The sequence below is a fragment of the Choloepus didactylus genome, chromosome 6 (assembly GCF_015220235.1).
Source record: "Choloepus didactylus isolate mChoDid1 chromosome 6, mChoDid1.pri, whole genome shotgun sequence".
Classification (NCBI taxonomy): domain Eukaryota; kingdom Metazoa; phylum Chordata; class Mammalia; order Pilosa; family Megalonychidae; genus Choloepus; species Choloepus didactylus.
In genome coordinates this window covers 93,722,617-93,739,601 of record NC_051312.1, presented here as the reverse complement: position 1 = coordinate 93,739,601, position 16,985 = coordinate 93,722,617, and the positions used below count along the sequence as shown (strand labels likewise).

At 42.1% G+C, this 16,985-nt stretch overlaps 1 protein-coding gene across 1 annotated transcript in view; it reads left to right on the top strand.

The window, feature by feature from the left end:
- TENM4 (teneurin transmembrane protein 4) overlaps nt 1-16,985 on the top strand; it is a 771,745-nt gene that overhangs the window by 518,560 nt on the left and 236,200 nt on the right. The window contains exon 7 of the mRNA XM_037840847.1: nt 433-691. Within this exon, the coding sequence (XP_037696775.1) occupies nt 433-691 (259 nt within the window). The remainder of the gene's footprint in view (nt 1-432; nt 692-16,985) is intronic.

The window sequence follows — 16,985 nt, the reverse complement described above, 5'->3', positions numbered from 1 at the left end:
GTCTCTGGCAGGGCCAAAGAATTTTCATTGCTAACAAATTCCCACCTGATGTTGAAGCTGCTAGTGGCTGGTCAGGGACCACTGTTCTAAAAAGTGTAAAAGAAACAGTTTGAAGTTGGTCATATTTGCAGCTACTCTTTTTTGTCTTGTTTACTGTCTCCATCCCCTGCTAGAATTTAAGCTCTATGAGGACAGGAATTTTTTTCTGTTTTGTTCATCCATGTAGCCCTAGCACCTGGAAAAGTAGGTACTTAATAAATACCTGTTGAATAACTATTGAATGAATTGATGTGTAGAATTTTTCAGTGCCTGATGAACGTTTATAATTCCCTTCCCTGGAGCCCTTGCGCAAATCTCTCGGGCTGCATTTCCGGCCCGACGGGGCAGTACCGCAGCCCGCCGCCCACCCTGACCCGTGTGTTTGTGTTCTAGATCACCCCGGCGGTCTGCAGAACCACCCGCGGCTCCGGACGCCGCCGCCGCCACTCTCGCATGCCCACACCCCCAACCAGCAGCTCCACGCGGCCTCCATTAACTCCCTGAACCGAGGCAACTTCACTCCGAGGAGCAACCCCAGCCCGGCCCCCACGGACCACTCGCTTCCCGGAGAGCCCCCCGCCGGCGGCGCCCAGGAGCCCGCCCACGCCCAGGACAACTGGCTGCTCAACAGCAACATCCCCCTGGAGACCAGGTGCGAGGAGGGGCGGGGCCGGGGCCAAGGCCGGGCAGGGCGGCAGCCGCCTGCTCTGAGATCTTTGGCAGTTCTGTGTACCCTGGCAAGAGCTGCTGGAGTCATTTGCACAGCTTAGGGATGTGGTTCTCTGACTGCCAGAGAAAAGGGCTGGGGGAGGTAGAGGAGAAGGAGCATGGGCTTTGCAATCAGAACTGAAGTCTCGTCCTGGTCTGCCGCTTACCGAAGGTATGACCTTGGTAAAGTTGCTCAACTTTTCTGCACCTGATGTTCCCTTGAGAGGGCTATTGTAAAACAGGTGAGAAATGCGTGGGAACAAGTGTCTGATCCTGGCCCTCACCTCTGCCTTTTCCAGCCCAGCTCTGATTTCATCACCCCATTCCTGTCCTGGGCCTGCCTGTCCTGGGGTGGGTACTCAGTGAATTGCAATCTCCTCTCCTGTTCTTGCCTTTTTTACTAGTGTCCCATCTCTTTCACACCCAAAGCCCTAATAATCCTTAACATTTATACATAAGCTTTGGGTTTATAAGTGCTTTCATATAGGTGATATTCTGAAACCATAATGTAATGTAAGGTAAGGTAAAGAAGTGGCATATTTATTAGGATCCATGTTTGGGAGCTTTGGAAGAGGAGCATCAGAGACCATTGTTCACAAGCTCAGAGTCATACAGGCAGTTGCACAGCTAAGTTTTGAGCCCAAGTTGCCTGACTCCATGTCCAGTACTGTTTCCTCTTACACCACCACTACCATCCCCAGTTCTCTCTGGGCCTGGGTCCCTCTGCTCTCTCCCTTCCTCCAGCCCCGTTGTCAAATGCTGCATTCAGTTCAGGCACGTCAGTCAATCTGGGTTCTGTAGCAGCCCTCTCCTGTGCTTAACCGTTATTTTTCCAAAATGTAATGATTTTTTTTTCTGATTATAAAAACCATGCAAGTTCATTGGAGAAATGCAGAAAAACATGAAGAAGAAAATTAGATTTCCCTCTAGTCCTACCACTCTGAGATAAGCACTATTTACTTTGAGGGACACACCCAGCCTTTCCCTGTTTTTCTTGAATTGAAAATGAAGTGTTGCAGGCTGGCACAAATGAAACCTCTTAATCTTCTACCCTATTTCTTAAAATGGCGGGAAACATGAATTTTGGTTTCTCAAACTTCTATTCTTTATCTGTGAGGGAGACAAGAATGATACCACATTTAAGGAAGTGAAATTAATCTATACATGGAAAATGTACCTATCTGACACTGCCTGGCATATAGCTATGATGTTTGCATATTGTGCTTGTGGGGTCCAATGAAAGGAAAACAGCATCCTTTTGCCTCATTTTGCTTCTGTAGAATCATTTTTCCAAAAGCAAGTGCCTCAAGGCTGCAGTCCAATTCTGCCTTTCCCCATCTCATAATTAATATCGTTTCTGTTAACATCCTTTAAAATCATGTGTCTTTTCCCTACATGCTTCCTTTGCTCTCATCAGTAATGGAGTCAGATAATTGTATGTCATCCCTGCCTGGGGCAGCTTAATCAGATCTCCATTATTTCCAATGTGTTTATTGAATGAATGAACATGTCTGAAAGAAGCCAGGAAATAATCAATGGTTCTGATTCTCTGCAGGGAGTACAGTAGCCACTCCTCTGCTTGGGTGGTCACCTTTCTCACTTAGAATCACTTGTGGGGGAAGGGAGGAGCAGGGGACTTCCTTCTTTGATTTCCAAGATTTTCCAAAGATAAGGAGCATAGAGGAGGATTAGCAAGGTTTTCCTAATGGTTAATTTGAGGTACAAAGGTGACCCCAGCTCACCTCTCCTGCCTCAACAGCCTGTGCTCACCTGGCTTTCTGACCCTCTGTCCTCCTACATCCATGGCTCAAACTACACGGAACTTGGTTTTCTTTTTCCTTATACTTTATTACTCAAGCAATAAACATTTGTTGTACAAAGTTAGAAAATGGAAGCAAGCGAGAAGAAAAGAAAACCGTGTATATTCACCACCAAAAGGTAGCCATTGTTAACATGTTGGTATATACTCACATATACTATTTTACATATATCCATACACATATACAACATAATTAAATATATTTAATATTAAGCATAAGTATGTGTATGCAAGTGTGCACATATGTACATTTGTCAGCATTCCCCCAAACCCCAACCCTTTCGTGCTTCTGTGCCTTCATACATGTTCTTGCACAGCTCTCTGTTAGAGTTGTCTTCCTCATTTCTTGATCTAGCAAAGATCTCCTTATTCTTGAAAACCTACTGAAATGTTCAAAGAAGCCTTCCGCTGTGACTTCTGAGTCCTGTGCATCTAAAAATAACCCCAAACTGGGAGAGATGCCTAATATAGTAGATAATGCAATCAGAATTCTGGATCTTAACACTGACCTTAATTGGTTGATGGCAAAGAGATAAGAAGGTTCAATTTAAAAGCAATCAATGTCAAATCTGGCAGATAGAATCATAAATGATTTTGACCTGCTTGGTGAGATGGAAAGAGTATGGGCTTTAGAGTCAGGTGGACTTGGATTCCTGTCCTGGCTTTAATCCTTACTAGCTGGGGAAGTTACTTCACATGTCTGAACCTTGTTTTCCCCATTAGTAAATTGAGGTAAGAATTCATATCTCTCAAAAAGGTAGGGAGGAAGTATTGAGAATGTTAGTCAGACTATCACACAGCACAGTTCCATTTTTTTCACGTACATCTGATTCCCATTTTAACCCTGTGAAGAAGAAAGTCATTCAAAAATATTTATTGAGACCCTACTCACCAGAGAAGTTGAGGAAAAATAGTAGGTTTTACCTCTTCTCTACTTTGGAAAAATTAATATGTTGTTGCTGATGTTTTGAGGACGTATCTGATGGTTCATTCACTATAGCGAGTTGATCAGAGCACAGGTTTTAGGGCCAGACACGCCCTCTGCTCAAACTCCCACCCTAGTACTCACTAGCTGTGGACCTAGACCTTAAATTCTTTCATCTCTAAATGGAGAAAATAGTAGTAGTGTCTTCCTGTTCGGATTGTCTATTGTTGCATAATAAATTTCTCCAAAACTTAGTGGCTTGAAAAACCACTTGATTGTATTTCACAATCTTGTGAGTCAGGAATTCAGGAAGGATTCAGCTGGGCCATTCTTCTCCTTGTGATACTGACTGGGTTCAATCCAGGGTTTTCCGCCAGCAGCTAGGCCAATCTGGAGGATCCAAGATGGCTCCACGCACGTGCCTGACACCTTGCTGGGGACGGCCGGAAACCTGAGCTCAGCCTCTTGAGGTGATCTTCCCAGCAGGGTCGTTTACTTCATATTGGAAGGCCCAGGGCTCCAAACACTGAGGCAGAAGCTGTTAATCCTCTTAAAGGCTTGGCCTGGAACTGGCGTGGTGTCACTTCTGCTATATTCTGTTGTTCAAAGCAGTCATAGTCCAGCTAGCTTCAAGGGGAGTTGAAATAGACCCACTTCTCAATGGAAGGAATGTCAAAGAATTTGCAGCCATCTTTAATCCACCTCATGAGGCTGGTATAACCATACATTAGATAATGTCTGAAAATATCTTAGCACAGAGTAATTGCTCAGTTACTTATCATGTAATACATGTTACTAAAAAAAAAGTCACTCAGTGCCTTCTTTGTGCCTAGCAGATAATGGTTTTTGAGAGAGCAGATTCTTATGTTGCTGTAGGTTAATTGCTCTGATAGAGGTAAACGCAGGGACTGTGCTGTGTTTTCATTGTCTCCGGATCCCCAGCACACATCTCAGGGCTTTCCATATGGTGGGTGCTTAATAAATATTAACACACAAGTGAAATGAATGAACAATAAAATGAATGAGGGAAGGTTTATAGTTAATTACAAATGACATGGAAGACTTTCCATCTCCACCGCCTGGGATGCTCAGGCATTGGCCTAGAAGCCATTCTAGGAAGCACACCGGCACTGGGCTGGATCACCAGGAGGCCTCTTCCCTGAGGGTGGGCAGGGCTGCTCTCAAATTGAGTGTGACCAAAAAAATGGGTCTCAGGCTCCCAAACCAAGCCTGAGATCAGATGAGCTAGAACCAAGGTCTGGCAGCCTTCTGCTCTGGCTTCCCCTTCATCCAACGGAAGCCGAAGTCTGATGGGTTATTAATCAGACAGTCCCTGTGAAATCAATTAAGCACTTGATGCTGCAGAGTGCAAAACAAGAGGATCAGGGTTTGGGGGATCTTGAGCACGGCTCCTGCCAGAATGGACCACAGATGCAACTGCGGGACTTACAGCAACTCCTGGCCTAGTTCTAAGGAGCATAGGTGGACCTGGTTTCCTCACTGGGACTCAGTTAACCTTGGGGAGTGCCACAGGCACAGCAGGTACGGAAGAAGAAATGGGTTGACCCCAAATCCCTTCCTCTCCTTTCCGCTTCTAGCTTTTCTTTTCCTGCCAGTGTGAAATCTAAATCCCTCCTGGTCATTCTGCCAGCTGTTATGGTATTTGCTTAGCTATTTGTTTTAGACCCTCAACACAGACACAGTTTGACAATTAGGGAAGGGACCTGTGACTATGTCTCTGGCATCAGGAGGCTCCCGATTCTGATGGGACTTGTCAAAAGCTATTTAGGACAATGATCTGGAATAGGCTCGTCCGTCTTTTGCTTCTAAGTCTCTGTCAGGCCCTCCTTTCCTCCCCTCCTCTATGTGGAGGGTTCTCTTTTTGCCCTTTAGTTCTCAGATCACATAGTACCAGGTCCAGTGGGAAGTCTTCCCTTTTCTGCACTCAAGTCTCAATTAAGTTTTGTTCACACACCATACACTCCATCCTGAGTAAACAGTCGATGGTACCCTGTATAGTCATGTATTTATGTATTCACCACCATCACCACTATCTATATAAGGACAGCTCCATTTCTTCCACAAAGAAGGAAGAAGAGTCAAAGAAGGTAGAGAGACAAAGGAAAAAAAAAGAAAGAGAAAAAAACACAAAACATGACACCTAGGAAGTGACAAAAGGCAAGATAGCATTAAACCAAAGTAGAATAAAGAGTCAGACAAACATCACCAGTGCCAAGAGTCCCATACCACTCCCCTATGCATTTAGCTTTGGTATATTGCGTTTGTTACATTAAAGGAAGGATAATGCAGTGTTCCTGTTAATTATAGTCTCTAGCTTGCATTGATTGTATTTTTCCTCCAATCCCACCCTATTTTTAACACCTTGCAGTATTGCCATTCATTTGTTCTTCCTCATATAAAAACATATTTGTACCTTTTATCACAATCGTTGCACACCATAGGTTTCACTGAGTTATACAGTCCCAGCCTTTATCTTTCCTCTTTCCTTCTGGTGTCCCGCATGCTCCTAACCTTCCTCTTTCAACCATAACCACAGTCATCCTTGTTCAGTGTACTTACACTGCTGTGCTACTGTCTCCCAAAATCGTGTTCCAAACCTCTCACTCCTGTCTTTTCCTTTCTTTCTGTAGTGCTCCCTTTAGTGTTTTCCTGTAGACCAGGTATCTTGTTCACAAACTCTGTCATTGTCTGTTTGTCAGAGAATATTTTAAGCTCTCCCTCATATTTGAAGGACAGTTTTGCCGGATATAGGATTCTTGGTTGGTGGTTTTTCTTTCAGTATCTTAAATATATCACCCCACTTCCTTCTTGCCTCCATAGTTTTTATTGAGAAACCCACAAATAGTCTTATCAAGCTTCTTTTGTATGTGATAGATCGCTTCTCTCTTGCTGCTTTCAGTATTTTCTCTTTATCTCTGATATTTGATAATTTGATTATTAAGTGTCTTGGCATAGACCTATTCAGATCTATTCTGTTTTGGGGTATGCTGCACTTCTTGGATCCGTAATTTTATGTCTTTCCTAAGAGATGGGAAATTTTCATTGATTGTTTCCTCTATTATTGCTTCTGCTCCTTTTCCCTTCTCTTCTCCTTCTGGGACATCAATGACATGTACATTCCTGCATTTCGTTTTGTCTTTAAGTTCCTGGAGACGTTGCTCATATTTTTCCATTCTTCTATCTGTTCTTTTGTGTGTAGGCTTTCAGGTGTATTGTTCTCCAGTTCCAGAGTGTTTTCTTCTGTTTCTTGAGATCTGCTGTTGTATGTTTCCATTGTGTCTTTCATCTCTTGTGTTGTGCCTTTCATTTCCATAGATTCTGCCAGTTGTTTTTTCGAACTTTCAATTTCTATCTTGTGTACGCCCAGTGTTTTCATTATACGCTTCATCTCTTTTGCCATATCTTCTCTAAACTTTTTGAATTGATTTAGCATTAGTTCTTTCAATTCTTGTATCTCAGTTCAAGTGTAAGTTTGTTCCTTTGACTGGGCCATAACTTTGTTTTTCTTAGTGTAGGTTGTAGTTTTCTGTTGTCTAGGCATCTGGTTTCCTTGCTTATCCCAATCAGGTTTTCCCAGACCAGAATGGGCTCAAGTCTAGAAGGAGGCAATAGTATCTGGTTTCCCTGAGGGTATCTTAGATTGATACACCCTGTGAGGCCTCAAGCCACTGTGATTTTCTGCCCAGCAGGTGGTGCCTGTCAGCCTATCACTCCAGACTGGTGTAAGGAGGTGTGGCCTGTGGAGTCTGGTTCTGAATGGAAGGCAAGTAGTAGAGCTCAGCATCACCTTTTTCCACTTAGGGAAGACACACTCCCTGGGGAGATATCATTTGCATTCAGATAGTGTCTCTGATTCTGCTATCTCCACTCTTGTCTGGGTCATAGAGCTGCGAACTGAAAATGGCTGAGGCTTTCTCCACTGAGCCAAAAAAGGGACAGAAAGCCCCCTTCAGGTCCAGTGTGTGGCCACCCTCAGTTTCACCTGTCAGCCAGAGATACGACCTGGTCCTTTGGGCTCCCCCTCTCTCCCAGAGAGGTCCTCTGGCTCTCCAAGGTCAGTCGTCACCAAAAGCCTTTGTCTGCTTGTTGGGGATTCATAGCTTGTATTGAGCAATCCACATTTGCTAATTAAATCCCCAGTTGGAGCTCAGCTGAACTATATTCGCTTGTTCGGAGAGTGCTGCTCTCTAGCATAGCGAGGTTTTGCAGTTTGGGCTGTGGGGGAGGGGGGCTTCTAGCTTGGATCCTCAGTTTTTACTTAAAGATTTTATGCTGCAATCTCAAGCATTCCTCCCTATTCAGGTTGGTGTATGATGAGTAGACGGTCACGTTTATTCCAGTTATTCCAGATTATTTGCTATTTGTTCCTGGTTTGTTTATTAGTTGTTCCAGAGGGACTGACTAGCTTCCACTCCTCTCTATGCCTCCATCTTTTTCCCTCCATCATGTCTCCCTCATTTTTGAAAGACATTCTTGCTGGATATAAAATTCTTGTTTGATAATATTTTCTGACAGCACCTGAAATATTTTATCCCTCTGCCTCCTTGCTTCCATGATTTCTGATGAGAAGTCGTCTTGTACCTAACATGTTTTTCTTTTGCAGATTTCAGAACTGTCTCCTTGTTCTTGGACTATAATGTGTTTATAGCTTGACTATTATGTGTTTGGTCATAGTACTCTTCTAGTTTATCTGATTTGGGATTTATTGGGCTTCTTGAATGTGCATATTCATGTCTTTCATTAAATGTGGGGAGTTTTCTGCCATTATTTCTTTGAATATGTCTTCTGCCCCTTTCTCTCTTTCTTCTCTTTCTGGTACTCCCATAATGTGTACCATGGTATGCTTGATGGTGTCCCACAGGTCTGTTCAGCTCTGTTCACTTGTATTTTCATTCTTTTTTCTTTCTGCCCCACAGCCTGAATCCTTTCAATGGTCTTGTCTTTGAGGTCACTGATTCTTTCTTCTGCCACCTCAAATCTGCTGTTGAATCCCACTAGGGAATTTTTCATTTCAGCTGTTTTGGTCTTCAAGTCCAGTATTTCTGTTTTGTTCCTTTTTAAAATTTCTGTCTGTTGAGAGTCTCATATTGTTGATTCATTGTTTTCCGGATATCCTTTAGTTCTTTCTCTGTATTTTCATTTATCTCCTTGAGCATAATAAAGATCACTTTTTAAAGTCTTTGTCTGGTGTATCCCTAGTCTGCTATTCTTTATTGATGCTTTCTCGATTTTTATCTTGTTCCTTTGGATGAGACATCATTTCCTGTTTCTTTGTCTCACAATCTTTTGTTGGACAATATACATTTTAATATATTAAAGTGTCAGCTGTACGATTTAGTCCCTGAACTGTCTGTTTCTTCAGTTTGCAGTCAGATAATGAAGTGACAGAGATTTTCTGGAGTGCCAGGGGCTAACAAAAATAAACCAGTGCTAGAACACCTTTCATCATCTTTGCAAATTGGCTCTGCCTGGGCTGGTGCCCTCCTTCAGAGTTTAGCCCTCCTATCAAGAAGATCAGCTCATGGTGAAAGTGAAGTTCAGGGTTCTCTCTGTGTTTTCTGAGCCTGATTCGTGTCTTGAACTTGTGAGCATGTAGCCTTACCAATTTCCCCACTTGCAGGTACCTAAATAGCCCCTCTGCTCCCTTTGAAATAGCCTTCCTCCCCTACCAGAGTGCTCTATTTTATGTCTTAAAGCACGGAATCTTTTGCCCCAAGCTGCTTTGACTTAATTGCTTCTTACACTGCTTAATCTATTTCAAGCAGTTTTGTCCTGCAGGGCAAGTTCTGGGAGGGTAAGTGAGAGAGCAGTCACCTGGCTCAGTCTGTCAGGCTACCACCTGATACAATGGCAGGCATCCCAGTATATGCATAGGGTATACTCTGCTTCCTTAGGAACTGGGCCAGCAAACCACATGGAAGTGCAGGTTGGCTGCACACCACACTGGGAGGTGCTGGGGGGAGAGCCAGCAAGGACACTGCAAGCTTCTCCTACCATATATATTTTTTTTTTGTAAGAGAAGTTGTAGGTTTACAAAAATAGCATGCATAAAATATATAAAATAAAGAGTTCCCATATACCACCCTATTATTAGCACCTTGCATTAGGTACATTTGTTATAATTCATGGAAGAATATTTTTATAAATGTACTATTAACTATAGCCCTATGGCTCACTGTGTTGTACAGTTCTATGCATTTTCTCTTAGTTTTTATTCCAGTAACATAAATACAACCTAAAATTTCCCCCTTTTAACTACATTCACATGTATAATTCAGTGGTGTTAATTACATTCACAATTTTGTGCTACCATCACCACCATCCATTACCAAAACTTTACAGTCTACCCCAATAGGAATTCTGTACAATTTGCTCATTAACTCCCCATTCCCCACCACCAATCCAGCCCCTGGTAACCCTATATTCTAGATTCTGACTCTATGAGTTTGCTTATCCTAATTATTTCCTATCAGTGAGATCACACATTATTTGTCCTTTTGTGTCTGCCTTATTTCACTCCACATGATAGCTTCAAGATTCATCCATGTTGTCACATGTATCAGAACTTTGTTCCTTTTTAATGCTGAATAGTAGTCCATTTTGTGTACCATATTTTGTTTATCTATTTCTCGGCCAATGGACACTTGGATTACTTCCATCTTTTGGCATTTGTCCTACCATTATTTTTTTAATTTAATAGATTTTATTTTGAAATAAATTCAGTCTTACAGTAAGAGTTGCAAAAACAGTACAAACCCCATACATAGAACTCCATCATACCCCAACCCCCCTCCCCCAATACCCCAATCCACCACCTTTAACATCCTGTCACACCACCATTTCTTTCTTTCCCTCCCGCTCTCCCTCCCTCCCTCCCTATCTATCATGCATCATCTATTGCTCTGTCCTCTGAACATATGAGAGCAAGCTGCACATATCTTTGAACAAACAATATAATTCACATATACCTTTCCCATGGACAAGAATATTCTTTTATGCAATCTCATTAAGCACACCTTAGAAGTTCAAGAAATTCAACATTGATACAGAGCTTACATTCTGTATTTCCATTTTTTTGTGTGTGTTAGTCCCATCTGTGTCCCTTTGAGCCTCCTCTCCTCCGTCCTCAGATCCAATCCAGGATCATCCTTGGCATTTAATTGTCATCTATTTAGACTTTCTTTTTTTTAATTCTGGAAACATATGTATAGCCTAAATCTTCCCATTCCACCCCCTACCTAGCATTCCATTAGTGGGATTAATCACATTTAGAATGTTGCAATGTTATCACCTTCCCACCATCCATTTCTAGAAGCTTTCCTTCACCCCAAACAGAAACCCTACTCTCATTTCTTAACTCCCCATTGCCCCTTCCCCCACTTCTCAGAACCCTTACTCTACTTTTCATCTCTATGGTCATATTCTCTGATACTTTCTTTGTGTTTACTGACATCTTAAATCTATAACAATCTTGTTTTTCTTTGATACCAACTTAACTTCAATATGACACATGAACTATGTTCCTATACTCGCTTATTCCCCCATCTTTATGTAGTTCTTGTCAAAAATTACATATTTTATATTGAGTCCGAAACCACTGATTTATCATTACAATTTATGTATCTTAGATCCTGTAGGAAGTAAATAGTGGAGTTATAAATCAACAATACAGCAGTATTGGTCTTTATATTTACCATGTGATCTTTACTGGAAATCTTTATTTCTTCATGTAGTTTCAGTCAATTGTTTAGTGTCCCTTCCTTTCAGCTTGCTCAACTCCCTTTAGCATTTCTTATAGGACTGATCTACTGGTGATGAAGTCCCTCAGCTTTTGATTATCCGGGAATGTTTTTATCTCCCCTCATTTTTATCCTCCAGGTGTTTGTGAATTCTCCAAGTCTCCCATGGTTATTGGCTTCTATTTGTATTCCATTGTGGTCAGAGAACACGCCCTGAACAAATTCATTTTTTTTTATATATATATTTATTGAGGCTTGTTTTTATGCCCCAGCATATGGTCCACTCCAGAGAAAGATCCGTGATCACCAGAGGAAAATGTGCGTCCCAGTGACCCAGGATGCAATATTCCATACATGTCTGTTAAAATTTTATTTCTCTCTCTCTCCTTTCTTTGTTTTTCTGTTGGTAGGGCTCCCTTTAGTATCTGAAGTAGGGCAGGTCTTTTATTAGCAAAATCTCTCAGCATTTGTTTGTCTGTGAAAAATTTAAGCTCTCCCTCAAATTTGAAGGAGAGTTTTGCTGGATAAAGTATTCTTGGTTGGAAATTTTTCTCTCTGAGAATTTTAAATATGTCATGCCACTGCCTTCTTGCCCCCATGGTGGCCACTGAGTAGTCACTATTTAGTCTTATGTTGTTTCCTTTGTATGCAGTGAATTGCTTTTCTCTTGCTGCTTTCAGAACTTTCTCCTTCTCTTCAGTATTTGACAGTCTGATCAGAATATGTCTTGGAGTGGATTTATTTGGATTTATTCTCTTCAGAGTTCACTGGGCATTTATGCTTTGTGTATTTATATTGTGTAGAAGGTTTGGGAAGTTTTCCCCAACAATTTCTTTGAATACTCTTTCTAGACCTTTACCCTTCTCTTCCCCTTCTGGGACACCAATGAGTCTTAAATACGGACGTTTTGTTTTATCTGTCGTATCCCTGAGATCCATTTCTATTTTTTTTTATTTTTCCCCAGTCTTTCTTTTATTCTTTCATTTTCTGTTCTGTGGTCCTCGAGGAGGCTGAGTTGTTGTTCACCTTCCTCTAATCTTGTATTATGAGTATCCAGAGTCTTTTTAATTTGGCCTACAGTTTCTTTAATTTCCATAAGATCTTCTGTTTTTTTTATTTACTCCTGCAATTTCTTCTTTATGCTCTTCTAGGGTCTTCTTTATGTCTTTTATATCCTGTGACATGCTCTTTTTCGTGTCCTTTATATCATAAGCCATGCTTTTTTCTGTCTGTAATTCTTTGATTAATTGTGCCAAATACTGTGTGTCTTCTGATCTTTTGATTTGGGTGTTTTGGTTTGGGTTCTCCATATCATCTGGTTTTATCATATGCTTTAAGATTTTCTGTTGTTTTTGGCCTCTTGGCATTTGCTTTACTTGATCCCTAATTTGACAGAACTGCAGCTTGGTGGCATACACTTTCTCTAACTAACCAGCAGATGGCGTCCATGAGTCACCTATTCCCCTCAAGTCAGTTCTCCCCCACTTTGTCTTTGTGGTGTGTGGGTGTCTGATTCTTGTGGGGTCCAATTGGTGCACCAAGTTTGGGTCTGTTGCTGGTGCTGTCCACCCTGAATGTGGGGCATGTGTCTGGGTGGTTAGACAGGCAGGGCAGCTTTAATAATCAAACCTCCCAGGTGCTCCCGGAGATTTAAGGCTGTTCTCTGTGACTGACCCACAAGTCCTTCATTTTGGCATAGGTTCCCTGGGATTTCCAGGCGGTTCTCCCTTCCCAGCTGTGCTCTTCCAGGACCTCTGCTGAGAGAGGGCTGCACCACATCACTAGTGTGCACCAGCCCTCCAGGGAAGCCCTGGGTCTCTGGGCCGTGCAGGGGCGCTCCCAGCCCACTTCAAAGATGGTTGAATGGGAAGCGTTAACTTCCCCCTTTTCTCACAGCTCCGCCCTCCCAGCTCCGGGACAATCAGCCGTGGGTGTATTAAAGGCCACTGTCCACAGCTGATTTTGTGGCTTGTGTGTAGTGCTGAGGGGAAGATTCCCCGTCACACTGGGTTTCTTGGCGCGGCTCTGGGCTGTGGGTTTGGCCCCGGGCAGGGGCATCCACCGCCCGCTGGGGAAATGGCTGCAAGGAATGCAGTTTTTTTTTTCTCCTTTTGGCTCCCCTCTTCTCCTCTGGTCTCAAGGCAATCAGCAGTGGGTGTGGGAAGGGGCATCCTCCACGCCAAACACCGAGGCATTAGCCCAGCCCTCTCCCGCCATGTTTCACTGCGCGGTTCTCCCTGTCGTATCTGCAGCCCACTCCCGGGCTTTTTGTTTTGAAGAACTAGTTCGTCTCCAAACGCCAGCCCACCATTTCCCTACACCGTGGCCATCAGACTTTCAGCCAACTCACTCACTCGTTTCAGAATGCAGGCTCCTGGTTTCACCAAATGCACATTCCCTGTGGATTTAGCAGACCTTGTCCAGCTGGTGCATCGCTGGCAGTGGTGTTCTGGGTAACTTTCTGGTTTTTATCTAGTATTTTTCACGGAGGTGTTTTTTTGCCCTGTCTCATCTAGCCGCCATCTTAGGTTCTCCTGTCCTACCATTTTTAACGGTGTATTTTCCATTTCATCTAAGTTGTCTAGTTTATTAGCATATAGTTGCTCATAGTATCTTCTCATTATCTCCTTAATTTCTGCAGGGTCGGTAGTTATATTTCCTTTCCCATTTCTGATTGCATTTATTTGCATCTGCTCTCTCTTTTTTTTTGTTAGCCTAGCCAGTGGTCCATCAATTTTATTGATTTTCTCAAAGAACCAACTTCTGGTTTTGTTGATTCTCTCTATTGTTTTCCTGTTCTCAACTGCATTTATTTCTGCTCTAATCTTTGTTATTTCTTCCCTTCTGCTTGCTTTGGGGTTAGTTTGCTGTTCTTTCTCTAATTCCTCCAGGTGAGCAGTTAACTCTTCAATTTTTGCTCTCTCTTCTCTTTTAATATAGGCATTTAGGGCAATAAATTTCCCTCTCAGCACCGCCTTTGCTGCATCCCATAAGTTTTGATAAGTTGTGTTTTCATTGTCATTTGCCTCAAGGTATTTACTAATTTCTCTTGTAATTTCTTTCTTTACCCACTGGTTTTCTAAGAGAGTGTTGTTTAGCCTCCATATGTTTGTGAATTTTATGACCTTCTGCCTTTTGTTTATTTCCAACTTCATTCCATTGTGGTCTGAGAAAGTGTTTTGTATAATATCAATATTTTTAAATTTGTTGAGACTTGCTTTGTGACCCAACATGTGGTCTATCCTAGAGAATGTTCCATGAGCACTTGAGAAAAAGGTGTATCCTGCTGTTGTTGGATGTAGTGTTCTATAAATGTCTGTCAAGTCTAGTTCATTTATCATACAATTCAACATCTCTGTTTCTTTAGTGATCCTCTGTCTAGATGTTCTATCCATTGATGAGAGTGGTGTCTTGAAGTCTCCAACTATTATTGTAGAGGTATCTATTTCTCCTTTCAGTGATCGCAGTGTTTGCCTCATGAATTTTGGGGCATTCTGGTTTGGTGCATAAATATTTATGACTGTTATGTTTTCTTGATGAATTGACCCTTTTATTAATATATACTGTCCTTCTTTGTCTCTTTTAATTGTTTTGCTTTTGAAGTCTAACTTGTCTGATATTAATATAGCTACTCCCACTTTTTTCTGGTTGTTGTTTGCATGAAATATCTTTTTCCAACCTTTCACTTTCAGTCTATGTTTGTCCTTGTGTCTAAAGTGAGTTTCTTTAGACAGCATATAGATGGGTCCTGTTTTTTAATCCATTCTGCCAGTCTGTGTCTTTTTATTGGGGAGTTTAATCCATTTACATTTAGTGTTATTACTGTAAGGGCAGTACTTTCTACTACCATTTTGTTTTTTGGAATTTATTCTGTCATATCTTATTTTTTCCTCTCCTTTTACCTTTCCTGATAATCTTCATTTCTGCACTCTTCTCCAACTCTCTCTCTCCTGTCTTTTCCTGCCAGCCTGTAGCACTCCCTTTAGTATTTCTTGTAGTGCCAGTCTCTTATTCACAAACTCTCTCAGTGTCTGTTTGTCTGAAAATGTTTTAATCTCTCCCTCATTTTTGAAGGAAAGTTTTGCTGGATATAGAATTCTTGGTTGGCAGTTTTTCTCTTTCAGTATCTTAAATATATCATGCCACTGTCTTCTTGCCTCTATGGTTGCTGCAGAGAAATCTGTACATAGTCTTATTGACCTTCCCTTGTATGTGATGGATCGCTTTTCTCTTGCTGCTTTCAGAATCCTCTCTTTGTCTTTGACATTGGACAATCTGACCAGTAAGTGTCTTGGAGTAGGTCTGTTGGGATCTATTCTATTTGGGGTACGTTGTACTTCTTGAATCTCTAATTTTCTGTCTTTTATAAGAGTTGGGAAATTTTCAGTGAATATGTCTTCTATTACTCTTTCTGCCCCTTTTCCCCTCTCTTCTCCTTCTGGGATACCCATAACACATATATTTGTGCGTTTCATGTTGTCACTCAGCTCCCTAAGACCCTGCTCATATTTTTCCATTTTTTTCACCATCTGTTCTTTTGTGTGTATGAATTCGAATGACCTGTCTTCCAGTTCACTGATCCTTTCTTCTGCCTGTTCAAATCTACTATTGTGTCCCTCCATTGTGTTTTTCATCTCCTCCACTGTGGCCTTCATTCCCATGAGTTCTGCCATTTGTTTTTTTAAGTTTATGAATTCTTCTTTATGGTCAGCCAGTGTCTTCTTTATATCCTTCAGCTCTTTTGCTATATCTTCCTTCATTTCATCAAATTTATTTAGCATTAGTTGCCTCCACTCCTGTGTCTCAGCGGAGCTATTAGTTTGTTCCTTTGGCTGGTCCATGTTTTCGTGTTTCCTGGTATGGCTTGTTATCTTAAGTTGTCTAGGCATCTGATTCTCTTGATTAGTTTATTTTGGAGCTTGTTTTCTGTCTTTTACCTAGTGGTTTTCTTGTTGGTTGGCTTTGTTCTCTGGCCTCTGTTATTCAGTTCAACTTATTCTAGACCTCTAACTTAGGTTCTATTTAGTTGATCAGAATTTTTCCCCTCTTGTTTTTTCTGTTTCTTGCTCTGCCTCTATGTAACCTTTTTGTGAGTGGGTCTCCTCAGATATGGTCGACCCTAGTCAGATTTCCCAGTCTAGTGAGGCCCAGGTCTCATTGGGAGGGTATGGAGTTTTCCTGAGAATGAGACCCTCCTATGAGGCCTTTAGAATTGGTGCTTTTCCTCTCCTGTCCAGCAGGTGGCGCTGGCCAGCCCGCAGCTCCCCCACCAGTGTAAGGAGGTATGGAGCCTTTAGTTCTCCTGGTGACTCTGATCCTGTCAGGGGCGTGGCTGACTGAAGCTGGAATCTGAATTCCAGCCCCTGCGGTCTGAGTTCCCAATAGGAGGACTGCCAGTTGAGCTGGGCCTCCCTCCACTCTCCCAATCCTCAGAACTCCAGTTATCTCTCAGGGGCACTATTCCCTTCTCCTCTCTCCTCTTTGGGGCCTCTCCAGGTAGATTCCTTGGTCAGCCTGAGTTGCCAATTAAAGACGGGGCTGGAGGCCTTCAGTAGTGAATCCGGAATTCAAAGACACTGTGGGTACTCTGTCTCCCCTCAAGCCCAGCCTAGTCCCTCAACCTGGGCTTTCCAATAGAAAATAACCACATATATTACTTTTAGATTAAAAAAAAAAAAAAAAGTAGAAAAGAAATCAAGAAAAAGAAAAAAGGAAAAAAAAAAAAAAGAGTCTC